The sequence below is a fragment of the Mus musculus genome, chromosome 9 (genome assembly GCF_000001635.26).
Source record: "Mus musculus strain C57BL/6J chromosome 9, GRCm38.p6 C57BL/6J".
NCBI classification, from domain to species: domain Eukaryota; kingdom Metazoa; phylum Chordata; class Mammalia; order Rodentia; family Muridae; genus Mus; species Mus musculus.
The window spans coordinates 108,103,134-108,124,433 of NC_000075.6; the positions used below are offsets into that span (position 1 = coordinate 108,103,134).

General features: G+C 56.8%; 1 protein-coding gene across 2 annotated transcripts in view; it reads right to left on the reverse strand.

The window, feature by feature from the left end:
* Bsn (bassoon) overlaps positions 1 to 21,300 on the reverse strand; it is a 94,398-nt gene that overhangs the window by 7,112 nt on the left and 65,986 nt on the right. For both annotated transcript variants that reach the window (NM_007567.2, XM_006511634.4), the window contains exons 4-11: positions 13,917 to 14,426; positions 6,752 to 13,393; positions 2,977 to 5,053; positions 1,867 to 2,675; positions 1,653 to 1,755; positions 811 to 942; positions 531 to 585; positions 57 to 149 (exon numbers count right to left, since the gene is read on the reverse strand). In NM_007567.2, coding sequence (NP_031593.2) covers positions 545 to 585; positions 811 to 942; positions 1,653 to 1,755; positions 1,867 to 2,675; positions 2,977 to 5,053; positions 6,752 to 13,393; positions 13,917 to 14,426 — 10,314 coding nt within the window. In that variant the 3' untranslated portion in view covers positions 57 to 149; positions 531 to 544. The remainder of the gene's footprint in view (positions 1 to 56; positions 150 to 530; positions 586 to 810; positions 943 to 1,652; positions 1,756 to 1,866; positions 2,676 to 2,976; positions 5,054 to 6,751; positions 13,394 to 13,916; positions 14,427 to 21,300) is intronic.

Here is a 21,300-nt window from a genome sequence, read left to right on the forward strand (position 1 = left end):
AATGGGGTCCCTTCACCCACTTCTTTGGTTTACCTTAATCTGGTCCTGACACTCACCGTTATACGCAGAGTCCAGAGCTGCGCCCAGGCCTTTGACTCCAGAGATTTTTCCACAGCAATGAGATTGTCTTTCTTCAGGTCTTCAGGAGCCTGTGGAACGTTACAGAGGAAGGTGATGGATTTCTGCAGCATTGTCCCCTACATGCAAGCCAAGGTGTCCCATCACTCTGAGAGCACGGCAGAAGACTAGGGTGGTGAGAAAGGCAAGAGGGACATCAGCCCTGGCTTTCTCTTGCGGGGGACAATGTGGCCCATGCCTGAATCTGTGTGAGTTCAAGGATGGCCTGGTCTACACAGTGACTGCTCTCCTGAGCCAGCCCATGTCTTAGACTCTGTGCAGTGTCTCACACTCCCAGGAGAGTGCACCGTAGCTCTCACTGTGCAATCTACTATAGACTGGACCCTTCCCAGAGGACTCCCCAGCCACGAGTAACTCAGGCCTCTCCCAATATGGCAGGCACAGGTACTCACCCTTCTGGACACAATCACCAGAATGAGGAAAATTTTTTGCCAAAAGCAGAGACAGCTGTGACATAGAAAACAGAGAGAGAGATGTCAGTGATTGGATCAGACTCCTCCTAGTCGGGGCCATTGGTCAAGGTGAGGCTCAAGGGATAAGGGGGACCTAGAAAACACTGGGTACCAGCAGGCGGTCTGTGTCACGGTGGCTTGACCTGGAATCACCCCCATATCCCCAACCTCCACAAAGAAACATCCACTCAGTGTGGACCTGACCCCAGGCAGCAAATACCTTCTGTCAGCTTTCCAGCTTGTTCTGCTGCCCCACCAGGGAGGATCTTAGAGAATACACTCTCTCCTTCTGCCCCTGGCTGACTAGCGGGAGCCCCTGGGGTCCCTCCAGGCCTGGCTCCAGGCTTCGCCCCTGTAGGAAAGAAAGCATTATGAACAAACCTGTGCTTGATCGTTCAGGGTATGAGGGGAGGAGGGAGCCTGAACTCAGGTAACCTGGGAGGTAGAAGGTCGGGGCTAGAGAAATAAAAGTAGGAAGAGGAGACCAAGAGGAGAAAGGCTGGAAGGAAGCAGGAGGTAAAAAAGGCTAAAGGGAAGAGAGAGGAGAAGAGATAGCAAGCAGGGGAAAGGAGGGAAGTGGAAGGAAGAAGGAAGGAAGGGAGGAAGAAGGAAGGAAGGAAGGAAGGAAGGAAGGAAGGAAAGAAGGAAGGAACGAACTGTGGCTCAGCTGGGCATGGTGGCCCATGCCTTTAATCCCAGCATTCTATAGTCAGAGGCAGGTGGATCTCTGAGGTTCAAGGCTGGCCTGGTCTACACAGTGAGTTCCAGGCCAGCCGAGGCTATACAGTAAGACCCTGTTTCAATAAACAAACAAACGAACGAACGAACAAATGAACGAAAGAACAAGAAAAGAAAAGGCTCTGGCCCTTGCTCCCCAGTGCTCGCCTAGGATAGTTCCCTGGGCCCTCACTGGCCCAGCCTCATTTTCTGGTAAGAGATCTGCAGCCTACTGGGTGTTCATGGGGGATTAGTGAGCATATGCCCGCGGGGGTGGGATGGGGTCGGGAGGTGAGTACAGTGGTATAGGGAGAGATTGCTCTGAGTACTCTGGGCACAGCTCACCTGCAGGTCCAGGTCCTGGAGTTGTCTGCGCCTGAGGAGCCCGTCCCTGCTGGGGCGCTTTGGCTGCGGGTGGTTTAGAGCTGCTGGCCTGCTCTGCACGTGGCTGTAACACAGAACCCGCGGCTGAGATCCTGCTCACCCCCACCCCCACCCGGAAGCCACAGGACATCCAGACTTCAGTTGTTGCAGCTGCCCTAGGGAGTGGCTAACTCACCGGTCCTGCTGGCTGGGGCCCTGGGGCTGTGGTGGGGCCTGGCTGAGGTTTCCCCGCTGGTTGGCTGGCAGCAGGGGCTGTGCCCCGGGTGGTTGGCTGGCTCTGAGGCTGTAGCCGAGCCTGGGATGGAGCCTGCTGGGGGGCTTGTTGCCCAAGACCCTGCTGTTGCTGCTGCTGCTGTTGCTGCTGTTGTGTCTGTGGCTGACGTGATGCTGTGCCCGAGGGTGTCTGCCTGGATGATGGTGGCTGCGACTGCTGCGGTCCTGGAGCCGCCTGCCGACCTTGCATCTGTGGCTGAGCCTGGGTGTCTGCCTTTGGCTGCAGTGCAGAAGGCCCAGTGTGGGCCTGCCGGGAGCCCTTTTTGCTCTCAGAGGCATGGTGGTATGCTGACGGAGCCCGGGACGACTGTGAATAATCAGCAGAGCTGGGGTACCCGGGCTGACCCTTCTTCTGCATGGCAGGGGCAGGGCTGGCCTGAGGGTGAGGTCGGGCCTCGTGGCGACCCATGTCCCGAGCGTGCGGTTTGGCAGCCCGCCGTCCTGGCTCCTCACCAGCGTGGCGGCCTGAGTGCCTCCCGTGGTCACTGTGGTGCCGGTGTTCCTTGGCTGAGGTATGCCGGCCTGGACCACCCTCATCATGAGGCCATAGGCCCTCCTCAGGGGGCTCATCGTAGTCATGGTAGCTGTGCCTGGCAGGGCCTCGCTTCTGGGAGGAGGAGACTGTATGGCCCCCATGGTGCCTGAACCGGTCGGAGCGGGCATCTCGGGGCTTATCAAACCAGTCTGTCTCCTCCTGGCCCAGGTGATACGCTTCAGAGACCAAAAACAGAACACCATCAACCCCTGGCTAGCCATAGAAGGAGACCTAGCTGAAGCCATGCAAGGGAACCAGAGTGGACAGACACCACAGCCACAAGCAGGTAGGCCACAAGGTCCCCACCCTCCAGCAACCAGGAAGCAGGGCACAGGTAGAGCAGCCAAGGACTGCCTGCAGCAGGGCCCACTGATGAGATGCCAAGACAGACCCTGCTGGGACATCTTGGGGACCAGGGCAGGCAGGCAGACCCCCAGGTGCAGAGCATTTTCAGCAATCATCCCCAGCTGCCATTACCTTCGCTGTCAGAAACCACGCAGTGGGAATCATCCAACATGTAGCCCTCCTCACGCTTATACGCGTGGGCCCGCGGTCCGTCCTTGACATGTTCCTGGACGTCAGGCATGGAATGGCTGGAGCAGAACTGTGGGCAGGTGTCCCCGGGAGGAAGAGCGCCCCCTGCGGGGCGGGGCCGCCCTAAGGGGCTGACAGGGCTCTCCTCTTCAGAGGCCTGGCTCCTCATGGGGGGCCGTGCCCGGCCATGGGCCATGCTCAGGGATGAGGGCTTGGAGCCCGCCTTTTGAAGTCGCTCTGCAGTGTCCCGTTCCCGTTCATACCCTTTGCCTCGGCTGCTATAGTCATGGCTGGACAGCTTCTCCCCACTGTATGCCGACGCCATTCGGGACCGGCTGCTGCTACCGTACATGCGCTCATCCTCCTCTGCCGCGTCGCGGCTGGACACCCCGTAGTACCGCTGCTGTTCGTACACGTTCTTCTTGAGCCCATAGGTGATTTCATCCTGGAACTTTCTGCCCCGAGAGGTCAGACTGCTGCTGACGGTGGGCGGGGGATAGGAGGCCAGGTCGGATTCCACATCCTTGGCCTCCTCGATGGGTGAGAACTTGGAGATCTTTTGCTCCATGCCTTGCTTCCGGTGCTTGCTGCGCTTTGAGGAGATGGCAGCTGGGGCCAGGCTCTTAGAGGGATGCTTTGGCCCCATGGGTCCTGGACCGTACTTGTCTGCTCGAGCCCCGTGTCTATAGTCACTGTCACCGTAATAGTGGGTGCTTGGCCGGCCGTTGCTCTCCATGCTCCGGTGATGACCAGATTTCCCACGGGGGTCATATGAGTCCTCCTCAGATTCTTCCTCACCTCTGCCATAGCAGCAGGGCAGAGTGGGTCCCTCAAGGACGGCTGGTTCCCCAGGATCCTTCCCGGGACGCCCACTGACTCCACCTGGCCCCAAAGGCTCCAGCCGCTGGCTCTCCGAGGCAGTGGGGGTGCTGTCCTTCGTCAGTTCGCTGATGTCGTCGATCATCACATAGTTTCGAGGAACATTCTGTTCCAGACTGGTGTAGTGGGAGTCAGAGGGATACGTGGGGGCTGGGCTCTGGCTCACGCTGCTTCGATCACTGCCCCGGGGGTGCTCGGGGGCTTTACCCTGCTCATAGCTGCCGCTCACAGCTGGACCACTGTAGCCGGTTTCAGGGGGCGCTGAAGACATGGTGACAGCAGGGCTGCCAATCACCTCGTAATTGGTGGGAACTTTCTGCTCCAGATCAGCCAGTGAAGTCTGCCGTGGCTTCTGGTGGGCAGCACGACTGTCAGCTTGCACTGGGAAAGGGGCGCTCTGCGTGGTTGGCATGGGCGTTGGGGCTGCGTAATGGCCTGTGGGGTGGAAAGCCGGTTGGCTTGGCAGGCCAGGCTCAGCTGGATAACCAGTCCCAGGAGGGTAGGTAGGTGCTGGGTATGTGCTAGGGCCAGTGTAGGTAGGTGCCTGGTGGGCTGGAAATCCATTTTGAGTTGGTCCACTACTGCCTGCAGTGTACTGTGGGGCTGCAGGTGGGAACCGGGGCTGTTGGAAGGCAGTGGGGCCAGAGGGAGTGGCAGGCACAGCAGCTGAGGCAGGGTAGTCCACATACTGGCCAGCGGGTGTGGTGCAACCCTGGAGCCGCAGCTGGTTGAGCTCGCTGTCAGACAGGTAGTCACGATGCTCACCAAGGCCACGTAAAGGTGGGTAGTCACGGCCACCCCGGTCTTTGGCCAACGACTCCTTGCGCTGGGTGATGCCCAGTTCCAGGTACTTGAGCTTGGCGTCAATCTCCTTCTCCTCCTCGTCCAACTCCGCCTGCTTCTTGCGCAGCTTGGTGGACTCATGCTCCACCAGCCGCAGGTCCCGGTCCAGCTCCCGGAGCAGGCTGGCCTTGGTAGCAGGGACGGTGGTGGGCCCCGCCAACCCTCGCTGCAGCAGACTGGCTGCATACAGCTGTGAGGGCACCTGGCCAGCCAGGGGAAGGTGAGCTTCCTCTGGAGGGGGGCTGGGCAGTGTCCGCTTCACCTTGCGGACCAGGCCGTTGGGTGGCAGCGCCGACACCTGAGACAGAGGGAAGGGTGGGCAGCACTGAGACCCAAGGTGTGGGTGACTTTGCTGAGGCATGGGGTAGAAGAACCCAGGTCTGGAGGTTCTTCAAGGCAGGAGCTGGGATCCACACTGTTGATGCCCTGCTTTGCCAAGCAGCCTTGGGGTTTACCCTGCCCACCCTCTGGTTTTGGCTTCTTTGCCATGAGGGGAAAGGCCTGTGGTCAGTTTACAGTCCTTTCCAAAGCTTTGGGCACCAGGAAGGTGGTGAGGGTCAGACTGTTTTGTGTGCTGTGCACAGTGGCTTTGGAAGGCCCTGCACATCTCCAATGGACTTGCCTGTCACTGAGGTGAGGGAAGAGGGATCTGGCTCGAAGTCTGAGACCTAGCAGCCTGTGGGGGCTGAGGGCAGGGCAGTCAGGGGAAGGAGGAACAGAGTAGAACACGCGAGACCCACCAGGCTCCTTTAAGAACAGTCACAGGAAGGGGCACAGGATAACTGTCAGCTATTCACAGGCTCTGAGTCTAAGCTTCCTCCTTTATTCCTCTCCAGAGCAGTATGCTGCTCAGCTGCCTGCCCACCTCCTCCTCTAACCGCACTACCCTCTGCCATACCTAAGCCCTGATTGTGGCCCACCCCCAGCCCACTGAATCTCTCTGTAGACAACCTCTCCTTTCTTGCTAGACCTCTCTCTAGCAGCCCAGCTACCTGCTCAAGGTTCCCCTGCCCTGCTAGCCACACCGCCTACTTGCTCCAGAGGCTCTGCAATTCTGGGAGGCCCATGCAGATGGAGTGCTCACCCTGGGTTCCCTTTATCTCCGGGGCTGATCACTACCCACCTCCACCACCATCAGGTCTATAAACCCACCCCAAAAATGGGCAAACACCCCTCACCCCCAGTACTTCTGACTCCTCCCTCCTCTCCTCGGGATCTCTCCTTTGGCCTATCAGCCAACACTGCATTCTGGGAACTCTGAAATACCAGTCTTGTTCTGTTTTACCTCCAAAAACCTTCCAGAGACTTCAGGAAAAGCCAACCTTCCTCAGCCTTGCACTGAAAGTGGTTAGCATTCCCGCTTCCCAGTCTCTAAGTCTTCCCACAGATGGCACCATGGCCAGGCTGTGTCTTGCGGTTCTAATACATGGCTGTGTAATGGAAGCCATAGACAAGGAGCCTGCACTGCACTAGGGGAACAGGCAGGTTAGGAAGTAGGGTTACTGAAGAAGGTGGGTGGGACACAAGGAAGCACCAAGAGTATCTACAGCCCTCAAATGGGTGGGTCTCAAATGCTAGGCCACAGGCTTGAGCCTGCTATAGGCAGTGAAGCCCATCTAGAGATGGGAAGTGGAGACTAAATAAGGCTTGGAGTGGAAGGTGCCTAGACTGGAGGTGAGAAATGAAGAGGCCTGAAAGGAGGCGACAGAAATAGACCAGGTCCAGACAGTGAAGGGACAGGGCTGTGGAGAGGCTGAGGTTCCTGGAAGTGTCTGGGCAGATGGCTGTGGAGCCCTACGTGTGTCTGACTTTGTCCAGGCTGGGCCATGAGCTCTGTCAGACGTCCATTGGGGAACTTTGTTCCTCAACTCCTTCCCCCGGGCCTTTGGAGCCAGAGGTGACTCCATTCCCACCCCAGGAGAAACCCCTCCCTCTGGGGCCCCTCAAGCTAGAAATAGACCCCCATCCCACCCTGGACCAGCCCCTGTGCCCATACCTGGCTACCTAGTCCCCCCTGGTGCTGGTAGAGGGAGAATCTCTCTTTGGCAGACTCCTCGGCGGTGGGGCTCAGGGGCTTAGGGTCGGACAGAGACCGCTGCAGGGTCTTCATGGGGCGAGGCAGAGTCTGCTGGCGAAGGGTGCTGTCAGCTATGAATTGCTTCTGGGGACTCACATGAGCCTTGTTCAGCCTCTCACTGGAAGCAAACGAAGTGTCCAGGAGCCGGTGTGGGGACAGGGGCGACACTGGAGAGTAGAGCACTTGTGGAGACTTAGGAGGCTGGCGGCTCACAAGCTGCGACAGGGACTCCGGGGGCAGGTGGGCCTGGTAACCGATTTCCAGAGGATCCGGCTTCTTCTTCTCAAATCTGCCCAGGGCTCCTGGGGTGACTATCTGGATGCCAGGTAGGTAGGGGCTGATGGCAGTTGGTCCTATGAGCTGTGGCCCAGCCACACCCTGAGCCTGTCCATCCGGTTCTGTCTGGCAGGCCAGGCTCTCCCCGCGCCCAGTCTTTTCTGGTGCTGATATGTACCTGACAATCTCCACCTTTGGGTCGGTGGCAGCCGTGATGTGGATGGCTGGAGAGACCCTGGGCAGCTGCTCGGGCTCGGTCTGGACGGAGCAGTCGCTGATGGTCTGTATGCCCACGCTGCTCATGGCCCTCGCAGTGGCGGCGGCCGTGGTGGATGAGGAAGCAGTGGCATCGTGCTTGCTGTCAGAGCCTGAGTCTGAGTGACGGGAAAGACGAGACCTGCGGCGGCGGACGGGTTGCTCCCAGTCGGCATTGTCCTCATCATCTGTCTGCACACTGCAGTCAGCACTGCGCCGCGTCCTGCGCCTGCGAGTCACAAGGTAGCGGCCCTCACCCTCCTCATCATCTGTCTGAACACTGCTGTCTGCAATTCTCCTGACCGTGCTGGGATCAGGTCCCGACTCTGGCTCACAGGCATCTCTCAGGCGTGGCATGGAGTGACGTTTCTTGATGCCACTACGGCCTGCCTCCCACTGCTCCTCGGTTTGCAGTGACATGTCTGAGGCGGAGCTGGGGAGGCCCCTGTGCAGCACAGGCTCACGAGGTTGCCCGGGCCCTTCAGTCCCCGCCACAGCAATGAAGGCCGCGTGGGTCAGCGGTGGCCAGTACTGGCCATTCTGGGCCAGCTCGGTGGCAGCCGGGGGAGGCCCTCGGCTAGGTGCCTCACAGGTGGCAGGAAAGGGGGCCTTCTGCCTCTGCTTCTGCTCCTCCAGCTGCAGCTGCAGCTGCTGCTGCAGTTGCTGGATCTGCTCTAGTTGCAGTCGCTGCTGTGCCAGCTGCTCACGCTGCAGTGCAAACTGAGCCTGGCGCTCTTCCTGCTGCTGCTGCAGCACATGCTGCTTGATGGTCTGCAGCTCCTGCAGCTCTCGCTGCACCAGCAGCTGCTCCTCCTCACGATGCCTCTGCAGCTCCACCCTCTCCCGCTCCAGCTCCTCCTGCAGCCGCAACTGCCGCAGCTTTTCCAACTCTACCCGTTCCCGCTCCAGCTGCAGCAGCTGCTCCTGTTGCTTCCGCTGCCGGTCCTCCTGAGACGCTTCCTCCTTCTCCGACGCAGGCCGGCTGAGGACCCCACTGCCACTCCCAGCGACGGCCTCTCCTGCTGGCTTCTGGCCAGGTGGTGGGGCCGGGGCCGGGCCCGGGGCAGGGGCCACGGGGGCTTCCTTGATGACAGCAGGGGCAGTTGTGGAAAAGGGTTCTTCACGAGCAACCCCTGCTGGTAGCTCAGGCCTTGGCGGACCTCCTGCCCCCGAGGCCTTGGCTGCAGCAGGCTTCCCCAAATAGACAGGTCCTTCAGCAGGTGGAACGCTGGAAGCAATGGGGAATCTTGGTGCAGGATAGCGGTATAGCCCTGCTGGTCCAAGAGGTACCCGAGGAGCAATCATGGGCACACGGGTCAGGCTGGTAAGGGGCACAGCTGTGACTCCACCAGATACATAAGGCCTGTACATGCCACCACGCACCATGGGCCGCAGTACCGAGGCAGGCTGGGTGGTGATGGGCAGCGTTGCAGCAATTGGGGTATTGATAGTCGAATAGATCATGCCATCGGCTGCGCGCACTGTTGCTGTGGACGGGAGTAGCTGTCTGACTGCTGTTGCTTGGCTTGCTGCAGGCCCATACTGAGCAAGGTTTCCAGGGCTTGGCTGCCCTTCTGGGTAGGTGGGGTTGCCAAGGAGGCCGGATCTAAGGGGAGCCAGACCCTGTGGAGCACTGAGGCCAGGCCCATGCTGGGGCTGATACTGCACAAGGTCAGGCCCACCACTCCCGCTGCCATGCCGCCCACCGTACTGGTCCATGGAGTTGAGGGCAGCACACATGCGGCTGATCTCTCGGGCTGTGGTGGCACTGTACTGGGCCAGGCTGGCCTCCTGGAAGCCAACTGCATCTCCCCGTGGGCCGTACCTATGATCTGAATAGATGTTTGACACCGAGCTATAGCGCCGCAGGGGAAGTGGGTGAGACAAAAGGTCTGTGGGGTGACGCAGGTCCGTGAAGGAGCCATACTGTAAGCCCTGCCCTAAGTAGCGTCCATCAGCAAAGCCTAAGCTGTACGAGTGCTTCAGTGAGCTGAGGTCCACTGCCGAGTCCCTCCCAGGTCCCTGGAAGAGCTGCCCAAGCCTCTGGGCATGGTAGTTGAGGCCAGCTTCGGCCAAATTGGTGTCAGACATGGAGGAGTATAGCCTTCCAGGCAGGCCCTGTGGGTAGGGCCTCTGTTCTTCATGGGGCCCAGGTCCTACTACCCCCTGTGTGCGGAAGGTGAGGGGCTCAGGGGGCTCAGGGTCTCTGGGACTGTAGAAGGGGCCACTGCTTTGGCCAGGCAGGGCTGTATCGGTCACACTCTTGTCGGGTGCGCTAGGGGCAGGATGGAAGGTGCCAGTGCAGCTACTGCCAAAAGGAAACTTGTAGACCATGTCACAGCATGCCAGCTGGCTCTCGGGCCTCATTCCGGTGAGGTCCAGGGCACCTGCCGGCTCTTCTGGGAGCAGGGTAGTCACTGTGCCGGCTGTGCCCTCTCCCATCTGTACCACCACTGTGTGTGGCTTCCTGGTACCTGGAGGAGCATGTGACCGGAGCTCTGCAGGAGTAGCCCGGTGGGGTTCAGCACCGGGCTCTGGCACTGGTCCTGGCTTCAGGCCCACACCCTGGGCGGTGCCCATCTGGGTGATCAGAATGTCCCTTCTGGCCAGAGGTGTTACTTGGTTGGGAAGGTTATACCTGGCAAACTTAGCCTCCCTGGGTCTTCCCCTGGGCCCACCTCGGTACGGGGCTGTCTGGACAGCCTGCTCTACTTGCTTGACCTGCGCCAGGCACACGGGGCTACCTGAACCCTGGCCAAAGTCGAGGCGGCTCTGGAAAGGATCTCCGTATACCACTGGCTGCTTTTGCTGAGCCATGAGCACAGATGAGGCCATTGTGATGCTCACCGTGGTGGCAGTGGCCAGGAAGGTATGGGTCTGCTCTTGGGCATTGAGGTTGATAACCAAAGGCTGCACAGCGGTTGACTGGCGTCCTGAGACTGGATCCAGGGCCAGGCCATACTTCCTTGCTTCCACAGCAAGAGAGGTCAGATCCATACCCTGGTCGGTAAGGATAATGGGGGTGGGCTTGACGGCTGTGCGGAGGTCTACCACCGCAGTGCCCGGGGGCCGGGGGCCTGGCTCAACTCTAGATGTTCCAGGGACAGAGGAGATCCGGCATAGCGAGATGTTTTCAGCAGGGAGGGCACCCCAGCCGTACAGTGCCAGGGGTCCGTCTGTACCAGCACTGGGTGCTCGTGGAAAGCCAGGTGGCCCAGCCGGTTCCGAGGGCATTTGAGATGCACTTGGAGGTGTTGTCTGGCTGTAGCTGTGGGAGGTGGGCTGAGAGTCTGTAGGTGAGCACAGAGGGGAAGTCGAGGCACTGGCATGCACCATTCTGGTCTGGCTCGAAGCATCCGACGCCAGAGTGATGACCATAATAGGGGCCTCCTGGGAAGACTGCTGCCACACCAATCGAGGAGTGCTAGGTCGGTGTGGAGTCTGTGTGCCTTGGGCTACCATGGGGGAGGGGGGGCCGGGGCTCCTCGGAATGTCAGAGGAAAGCGTTAGGCTTGGCGTCTGTGTAGAGAACTCTGCTGTGGCCCTGGGGCCCAGCTTGCCTGGTGAGAATGTGGGGCTCTCAGAGGGGGTAGATGGAGAGAGAGGTGGGCTAGAGCCCGTAAAGTAAGAATATCCCCGAGAAGGCTGGGGGGCACCGACCTCACTGTCACCCCCACTCAGAGGCTTCTCTCTGGGGGCCCGTCCACTTCCAGGAGGGCCACTGGGAGCGTGGGGCAGCTCCTCCGTTTGAGACCCATAGTTAGCAGTGGTTGGGGGCTGCCCATAGCTGTGGATTGTGGAAGACGTTGATGGGCTACGCTCAGAGCCAGCTGGGGAGGTTGGAGTCATATACCCTCGTGTCGGACTGGCTGTGGTGGCTGGTGACCCAGGACCCTGGGAGAAGGTCATGCCTACCTCCTTAGAGGTCAAAGTGGAGGAGACAGGAGAGCTGTGCAGCTTGAGAGGATCCTGAGGCTCTTTTGCAAAATGCTGAGTGACTCGGACATCGGGGATAACTCGGCCACCGCTGCTGTCTGAGGAGGTGGAGGTGGAAAAAGACACGGGGGCAGCAAGCTGGGTGGGGCTGGTCCCAGGGGTAAGTGGGCCACCATTTTGCTTCATTGGGTCCATGTATGCGCTCTCGGCATTCAGAAACTGCTTCTCCTTCTTTTTGTCCTCAGTGAAGCCCAGATCCCGCGAGGAGGCCTGCCGCATCCGGGCTATGCTCTGGGATGTCTGAAGGATCTCCTCGTACACGGCCGCTCCAAGGCCTGCGGGCGTGCTTTCTGCCACCGGCTGAGAAGCCCTGCCGCCATAGTCATGGTCTTGGGTGTCTTGATATTCAAAGGAGCCCTGGCTGCGGGGGCCCGTGGGCTGAGAGGGGCCACCATGGGGTCCCCGGGCCCCTGCCACCTGGCCCTGCTGTCTCTGGAGCATCTCAGCTTTTCTCATCATGTCCTCGTAGGCCTCCTCCGCACTCTTAAGGGGCCGTCCAGAACTGGGCGTGGTGGAACTGCCCGAAGGGGTCTCAGTCGGTGAGTAGAGAGACATAAAGGCCGGCAGGTTGTACTCGCTGCCAGACTTGTAGAGCCGAGTGGGGCCGCCATCTAGGGTCTCCGCCTCTGAGTCCAGGGAGGGGGAGGGGGAGTACTCAGAGCAGGAAGAGCGGTGTAGCTCCTCCATCTCCGCTGCCTGCCTCAGCTCCTCTGTAGGGGACGCATCTTCAATGGGTGACAGGTTACTGGGTGGTGTCTTGGAGCGTTCACGCCGCCGCTGAGCTCGAAGCTCTTCCTTGTCACGCCGGGTCTTGCGGGCTGTGCTTCGAATTCGCTGCTGTTCCACCTCCCGCATCTTCTCCTGCTCACGCAGCAGCTCCTCTTCTTCCCGCAGCTCCTCCTCCTCGGAGGAGTCCTCGATGGTGGGCAGCAGGGGCCCGTGGGAGCGGTGCCGCGCCTTGCGCTGCTGCTTTGCTTCTTCTAGGCGCTGCCGGCGGCTGGGGCTGCTGTCACTGTCCTCCTCCAGTGAAGACAGGGAGGTGGGTGAGGTGCCAGATGTATAGCTAGGTGTGGAGGCCGGCAACGTAGAGGAGTGCTCCCCACGAGAGCGGTCTTCGGGTGAGCCTGTGAGGCTCTCCATCTCCAGCTCAGGCTCCCGGTCCAGGTTGGGATCAGGACCTTGGCCAAGGTCTAGCTCATGACCATAGCTACCCGTGCTGTTGAGCTCGATGGTTTTAAAACGTCGGAGACCTCCCTGAAGGGCTCCGCTGCTATCCGTGGGCTCTGCTGGGCCTGCCTCAGATAGGAGTTCCTCGTAGCCTGTGGTGGCATTATGGGGAAGGCGCCTCTTGGGTTCTTGGCTAGATTCCGGTCTGGGCCTGGCACTTGCCTTCTGGGCGCTGTGTTTGGCCAGGCCTCGTCCAGAGACAGCAGTGTCGTCTTCCTCCAAGTTGTCTTCCTCGGCACTCATTTCTAGGATCTGTCGCCGCATGAATTCTTCATCAGTCATGTCTGCCCGGGCTGGGGGCTGAGGTGGGAGGGGAGACAAGCCGCCTTCGCTGCTGTCTTCCACGTAGTCATGCCTCAGCTGGCTGCCAAAGTCATCTGAAGACTCAGCTGTGTCCTGCTGTTCCCTCTGACGTCCCCATGCCAAGGAGTCGTCCTCCTCTAGAATGTCCCCCAGTTCCTCATCCGAGTCGAAGGCCTCGGGCGTGATGGACAGGGAGTGAGGACGCCGTTTCTGGTCTTCAACCGCACTGCTGCTGCTGCGGGGTGGCTTGCTCCATTCCGCACTGGGAGCTACAGCCTGGGCCTCCAGTGAAGGGCGCAAGCTACTACCCACTTTGTGGAGCTCCGAGGGGCTGGGTGGACGTGGGCCTGTCACCCCTGCACTGTCAAGCTGTTCCACTTCTTGCTGTACAACACCTGTGATCTCGCTCTGGGAGCTGGAGACACCGTCGGAGGAGTAGCCTGTGTCACTGAGGCTCTGTGGGCTTCGAGACAGGTCCTGAGAATAAGGCTTGGGGACTGGTTCCTGCATAGGGTAAAAAGCAGGCATTTACTCCTGATCTCCTGTCAATCCCAAGGACCACGGGAAGGGGCCCTCCACACCCTAGGGGCTATCTCTCTGGCCCCACATAACTTACAGACTTCACAGCAAGAGAAACTTTACTAGATGAATGTGTGGGAGACCAGCAAAGTGGCAGACACAGGACGTGTCTCCATCCCACAGACTCCAGACCAGCTGAACTTCATTTGTTGTTTGTTGTTGTTGTTTTGTGACAGGGTCTCTCTACAGAGCCTTGGCTGTCCTAGAACTCACCAGGTAGACTAGGCTAGCCTTGAACTCACAAAGATCTGACTGCCTCTGCCTCCAAAGTGTTGGGACTAAAGGAGTGTGCCATCATCCCAGTGATCTACTGAAACTTAATCTAGACCCTCTTTCAACTAGGGTGTCTCTGTGACCCCAATAGATCTGTCTTAGGCCTACATTGTTAGCCCTTCCTCAGACTATCTCACCTGAAAGCTAGGACCCTTGGTAATGAAATAGAACTGACCTCAGCCTCCCCACCCTTGGGAGCTTCTGGAACAGGCTTGACAACTGGGGTGGCAGGGTCAGTCCTCTTCACCCCACTTTTTGCTTTAGGAGTCCCAGGAGGCACAGTAGTCTCTGGAGGTGGCTTCGGCACAGGCTCAGCTTTAGCAGAGGTCACTGTCTTCTTTTCCTGGGCGCTGCTAGAGGTCTTGCTGGGTTCAGTAGCCCTGAGAGGCTTGGCCTGAGGGCTGGCCTTGGTGGTCTGAGGGCTGGCCTTGGTGGCCTGAGGGCTGGCCTTGGTGGCCTGAGGGCTGGCCTTGGTGGCCTGGGGGCTGGCCTTGGCAGGCAGGGAGCCTGAGGGCTGGCCCAGCCCCTGTGGCCCTTTCTGCTTCAGAGGGGCTGCTCCAGCTGCTCGGTGAGGGACTCCTGCAGGAGGCTGCTGTGGGGTGGGCAGAGGCAGGGGGGCTGGCTCCCCCAAGCTGCCCTCCAGCAGCCGCTTAGTTTGGCAGTTCAGACAGAGCCACTCTGTTTTCTGTAAGGAAACAGGAGGGAGGTTCGTGAAAAACCACAGACCCAGGAGCAAGCAGAGAGTATTTCCATCATTCTCCCTAACCTTAGGGAGGAGTCAGACCTCACTCTTGGTAGATGGAACCCAGAGCGAGCCCTGCACCATGTAGACACATACTGTAGCGCTGAGCCATCCCCAGCCTGAGAAAGTCTTTCAGAACAGGATACCAAAGGCATAAAGAGAAAAAAACTGACAGGTATATTGCTCCCAAATTATAAACTTCTCAGGGACATATACAAAATCAAAATGCAAATGCAAAGGTAAGAAGAAAGTTTTCTTCTTAACCCATAGAGAAATTTTCACTGGGCCAGAAAAGGAAGATAATTAAGAGGGAGAGGAGACCAGAAAAATTACAGAGGCTTGGGATGAAACACAGGGGGAAGCCAGGGCCCCAACCCCAAGGACTGAATTACAATTCAGGGGCTGTATGGGGAGAAGTCCTGCAAAACACGAATGCATTCAGAGAGAGAGAGAGAGAGAGAGAGAGAGAGAATATGTAAAATATCCTAGAGGCCCTGGCCCTGGCCCTGGCTCCTAGTTCTGGGGTCTGATAGTACCCTGCCATTTCCTTCCCCAAGTAAGGCCTATGCTCAGCTTGGGCAAACTCCAAGCTCTTGATCCTTCGCCTGCTTGCTGTGTGAGACTGAGTAACTGATAGATCCTTGGACTTCCATTCACAGCTGCGACTGAACCATTGTTGGGAATTGGGCTGCCGACTGTAAGTCATCAATAAATTCCTTTACTATCTAGAGACTGTCCATAAGTTCTGCGACTCTAGAGAACCCTGACTAATACAGAAGTTGGACATAGATTCTAAGGAGCTGTAATGGGTTGCTAAGGGAAGGTCTTTGAAGGTGATACCTACTTCTGGTTCCGGATCAAATTCTCTGCTTCCTGATCTGGTAAGATGTGAATGAGCTGTGCCCCAAGCCTCCATTGCCACAAAGACTAGCTGGGTAGCACTGAGAAGTCTTTGCTCACACTTTCAGCCAAGTCTCCCTGTCTAGGGCTAGGAAAGAACACCACAGAAAGGACTCCTCCTGTGGCCAGGGCTCTGGACTTTCCCTCTGATGGAGAACTGTGCGCCTAGAGCCCAGTTCCTTCCAGAACTGGGGTGGCATCACTGTTTGGTGTTTTGTTTGTTGGTTTGGTTTGGTTTGGTTTGGTTTGGTTTGGTTTGGTTTTTCGAGACAAGAGTTTCTCTGTGTAGCCCTGGCTGTCCTGGAACTCACTCTGTAGACCACGCTGTCCTCAAACTCAGAAATACACCTGCCTCTACCTCCCAAGTGCTAGGCTTAAAAGTGTGCACCGCCACTGCCCCGCATCACTATTTATCATTATTATTAGCCACCACTCTTAAAAATCACTCAGTTTCAGGACCAGGGCTAAAGGCTGAAGACAGGGTCATGATGGCGATGACACACAGGGACCAGCACTGCTATAGTCTGAATGTGAACTGTTCCTACAAAACAAAGGCCTGTGTGTCTGAATACTTGGTCCGAAGCTGCTAGTGCTGCTTGGGAGGTGGTGGAACCTTTGGACATAGATTCTAAGGAGCTGTAATGGGTTGCTAAGGGAAGGTCTTTGAAGGTGATACCTACTTCTGGTTCCGGATCAAATTCTCTGCTTCCTGATCTGGTAAGATGTGAATGAGCTGTGCCCTAAGCCTCCATTGCCACAATCAGTGCCACCTCGGCTACCATGGTCCCCTCTAAAGTGGCAGTCAAAACAAACCTCGCCTCCTTTAAGTTCCTTCTATCTGCAATTTGGTCACTGCAATGAGAAGTGACTGATAGAAGCCCTTCCTGGAACCCACAGCCCTAAACAAGCCATGATAAATATGTCAAAGGAATCAGCAGGAAGTCCTAAGACTGCTAGAAACCAATTCTTCAAATCCCAGCTGACTGCACATGGCTGGGACTTGGACATCTCTGGTCCCTGAGTCAGGGGTTCTAGACCCACAGTAGGTCTAGCTGGACAGGAATATGTTGCTTTGGCTACATGAGGTAATGGGAATGAGGGTAACAGCCTAGCCCAGCCCAGAACAGCACCCTACTAACTGCTCAGTGCACACTTGCCCTTGTCACAGTGCCTAGACATGGGCTCCTCCCAGGAGCAGTACCATGAGAAAGACCATTATGTCTTGAGAAAGAGCCAAGGCATAGGAAAAAATGGTGTCCTGTTACTTTTGCTGCCTCAGACACACCTCTGAACCACCTCTGGTCTGTTGAACCCACTCCAGAAGCAGCAATCTAAAAGACAGTGAGGGTACCCTGGAAGGGCAGCATGGACAAAGGCAGAGCCCGTGTCCGGGGCTAGCCCCTGCAGAGGCCTGCTTATCTGTACCCACAAGTAAGGCCTTTAGTAGGCATGCTGCCAGTGGTCACAGGCTGGCTGGGACTTTGCTCCTTCACAGGTATATTCATGGAGGCAGCCGGGTTTCAGGAAAGCTTCCTGGTGGCTCTCTTGCTCCTGGCTCTGCTTTGTAAGCAGTGAGAAAGGGCGGGCGGGGGGGGGGGGGTGCGGGGAGAAGGCGGTGTGTGAAGGAAGAGCTAAAAATAAGCACTTGACCCGCCTGCTGGAGGCCCTTCACAGCCCACTGGGAGCAGGAGCAGTGTACAAGCACGGAGGCTGGGAGGAGCTGGGCAGAGGACTGGCCAAAGCCTCCTCCTGGGTATGGGTGAAAGGCAGGCCATGTGCAACGCCCACACCTAGGAGTCTGAGCACAGCTGTTGAGGTATCAACTCATTCATTCAATCTACCTCCATCTCAGCCCCACCCCAATGTGCCCCCACCTCCACCCCTGATCCTTCCGTTTCTGGATCGTCCACCCATTCATTCTCTCCCTTGAGTCTTATCTCCTTACTTCATTCATTCACCCACTCAGAATATGACTGTCTCCCTTGCTAAGCCCTGCCCAGCCCCAGCAGAGGGAGGTTGGCTGGCTGGCTGTCCTTTTTGCTTGGCTCTTTGGTGAGCAGCCAGAGAATGGACAACGGGGAGACTGATGACCACCTCTGCCTTGTTAGTCCTTTTGGGGACAGGAAGATACAGATCTCCCAAGAACAATCATCAGCTCCAGTTGGGAGATGTAAAGGCGTGTACCGAGGAGCTCAGTGGTTCAAGGCGGCATTTCTGCACAAGTGTCCGAGCACAGCATCACACCCGGTTCTCATGGAAACCAAAGATGATCATTAGAGCTTCCAATCCACACACAAGGGGAAGGAAGTAAAGTGTGTGTGGGGGGTGAAGTATGGGGAAACCCCAAAGCATGTGAGAACTGTGGTCTCTGAGTCACCGGCCAGTGAGGACTGGGAGACTGTGTGGGGTTGTGTGGGATGCTGGGCATCCTGACACTGTCTAAAGGAGGCCACAGGCCTGTTCTCTGAGTTTGTGGAGCTGCCTGTGTGCCAGCTCTTGTGGCCCATCCTGATCTACACCTCATGGCCAGCTACCTGGCTTTCCACGCCGCTGGACCACAGGGCAGCTCAGTACAGTGGCTCAGGCCTATAATTTTGAGAGGCTGACCCAAGAGAGTTGCCATGAGTTTGAGGCCAGCCTTGGCTAAAAAGAGAGATTCTGTCTCACAGAACCAAATACCTCCCTCAAAATAAATAAACAAACAAACAAACAAACACCCACAAAAGAAACCCAAAAGGTAAAGACTCAGACACTGGGCCACAGGCACGGCCAGTCTCAGCGCTGCTGGACTTTTACGATTGTGTAATGTCCATTCCACCCCATGGCCCTGGGTATACCCAAGCTCCTCCTTTCTGCCTCCTAGAAGGAAGCCTTACCCAGTGTGTGCAGTGTGCTCCCTGGAAGCTGAGATGTGCCCCTCTCATGCCCTAGCCCCAAGCATGTTCATTCCCCATGCAGTTCTCCTCCGGGATCCCCGAGCCTATCCTGGCCACAGTGTTTACGGTGAGGAGTCCTCCCCTCAGGGAATACCTTGGGTCCAGTGTTCCGACTGGAGGATTGGCTGTTGTAAGGACTTACATACAGACCCCAGGTACTGCTAGCAGCTCATATGGACACCTAAAAGAATTACTGTTTCCATCCCACATGGGAAGAGATAGGAGTCTGATTTGCCACCCCAGAGGCAGCCTGGGGTGAAGCAGGAGCCAGCTGTTTGCCTTGGGCCCAGTGCCCACCCTGTAGCCTCTGTTCACAAGCCCAGTCCAGCCCTGCATGTCACAGGGGCAAGGCCGTTTGCCCAGGGAAACCTGGCATTTCAAGGGCACAGCTGAATTTTTGGCACTGATAACAAGAAACTGGTGATATTACTGTAACAATTCCACTAATTTCTTCGCACCGTTGAACTGCAAGTCAATTAGAAAGTGGCCCAGAAAGGTACTATTATCTTTCTAAAAGATGAATAGGTTAAAAATGTTGGAATCAGCCCTTTTAATTATGAAATGACTCATTAAACAGTATTCTTCAGAGGAAGTTTCAAGTAAAAGTTGGTCCAACTATAGTGATTCTTATGTGGTATTCTCTGGACTCTATCTAGAAAGAAGGGAAAGCTTTTTCTAGCTGCACACATTGAGGAAAATGGCCAGCCTGTTGGTCTGGCCTCAGGTAAACCCCAATAGGTCTACTAGACACATAGGGGGCTGTGAGTCTCTTCCTCTTGTACATGGCTACAGAGGTCTGCCTTACCCCACGTAGAGACACGGCTCAGTCATGCTGAGCCTTCAACTGGCCTGAGCCCAGCAGATCAACCCCTCTGACCTGGAGAGGGACCAGCGTGTGGCCTCTATACCTCACTTAGGGCGAATCTCTTAGCACCTGTGACACAACTCTAACCAAGAAGTGAAAAATAGGTCACGGGGAAGCACAAAGTTGCTCAGAACAGCAAGTGACCACTTGCTGAGGTGAGAGCAAAGAATGCTGTGGCCTAGTTAAGACCTGGGTGAAGCAATGCTGGGGTGTGTGTGGCGGGGATGGGGTCACACCATGCAACAGCTCCTCCCCACCAGCCATACATAAGCTGCAAGGCAGGTGAACCTGCAGGGAGTTTTAATAAATGAGTGGTTATTTTGTGGCTGGAAGGAAAAGGAAGCAGAGGGTGGGGCAGGGGATGGGGTCTAGGGCTCTGGCCACTGGGTGGAGAGCAGAGGCCAGATTCTTGTGAATCTGGGTGTGGGGCTATGGGTGCTTGGTCTGTGGAGTGGATGCTGAGCTGAAAGGACTCTGGGCTGCTGGCTTGGATTCTTGATGATGGATAACAGTAAGACCTCCACAGGAAGGGGCATCATGGTTACTGGTCCACACCTTCCTCAGAGCAGCCATAGCCCTCCTGAGGACAGCAGCTTCAACAGAGCTGTTGAAAGAAAGGGGGTGGGGTGGGGTGTACCCCTCTTTTCTTCTTCTTTCTTTCTTTCTTTCTTCTTCTTCTTCTTCTTCTTCTTCTTCTTCTTCTTCTTCTTCTTCTTCTTCTTCTTCTTCTTCCTCTTCCTCCTCCTCCTCCTCCTCCTCCTCCTCCTTCTTTCTCCTCCTCCTCCTCCTTCTTTCTCCTCCTCCTCCTCCTCCTCCTCCTCCTCCTTCTTCTCCTCCTCCCCTCCCCCTTCTTCTCCTCCTCCCACTTCTTCTCACCCTCCCCCTCCCCTCCCCCTCCCCCTCCCCCTCCCCCTCCTCCTCCTCCTCCTCCTCCTCCTCCTCCTCCTCCTTCTTCTTCTTTTTGGTCTTTTTCGAGACAGGGCTTCTCTGTGTAGTCCTGGCTGTCCTGAAACTCACTCTGTAAACTAGGCTGGCCCCAAACTCAGAGATCGGCCTGCCTCTGGGTCCCAAGTGCTGAAATTTAAGGCATGAGCCACCACTGCCTGGCAGGGTGTACCCTTCTTGACTAGTGTTAAAAGCAGAAAGGTGGGTGATCTGACTTTGGGAAGAGCTTGGGCTAGTACCCCCATCAGCCATGTGTTCAGGACCATGGACCCTCTGGATGAGGACTGTGGAGGCAAGGACTGAACTGGCGAAGGAGATAGTCCTGAGGTAAGCATAAGTCAGCAGGGCGTGGGGGTCGGGATGCTGCCTGCTGAGAGGCAGGTGGTCCAGAGTCCAGGGAAGCTAGAATCCAGCCGGTAAAGACGAGCCTAGATTAGAATTCATATGGGTCACCTCGAGTCACCACGTGACTGGGACACTTTTGTTTGGGCTGATTCAGCGTTTCGTGTGGCCTGCCCCAGAGGCTGCCACAGGAAGCTGTCAGGAACATTTATGCCCCTGGATAAACAATGTCTTTCCCTCTATGTATATCCTGCTTAATGGGGAAATGGCCTGAGATGTCTCTTGGGGGTACGGGGCTTCCAAACTAGGTTAACTCAAGTCCACCAGGGCTCATGGTCCTTCGGTGTCAGCGCACCCCATCTGACCAGCAGTGAGCTTACATCTACAGGTGTCGGGAAAACAGGCTCTGTAGACCCCTTTCCCCCCCACTACTGGCTGGGCCAAATGTCCTCCAATGAGCTACTGACTCTACAGCTTGGACAGGGAGTAGTGTTGGGCTTAAAAGGCCACATGGGTTTCACATAAAGAGGCCATTCATCTCACTCAGGGCTACTCCTCCTGTGGTGGTCAAGTGATTTCCTTAGTCATACTAGGCTTGGTTCTTTTTTTTTTTTTTTTTTTTTTTTTTGTTATTAGGTATTTTCCTCGTTTACATTTCCAATGCTATCCCAAAAGTCCCCCATACCCACCCCTCCAATCCCCTACCCACCCACTCCCCCTTTTTGGCCCTGGCGTTCCCCTAGGTTTGGTTCTTAAGGAGACCTTTGCCAAGGAAGTCAGAAGAAGGTGGCATAGACACAGTGGTGACTCCATGTTCTTTCTCCCTTTT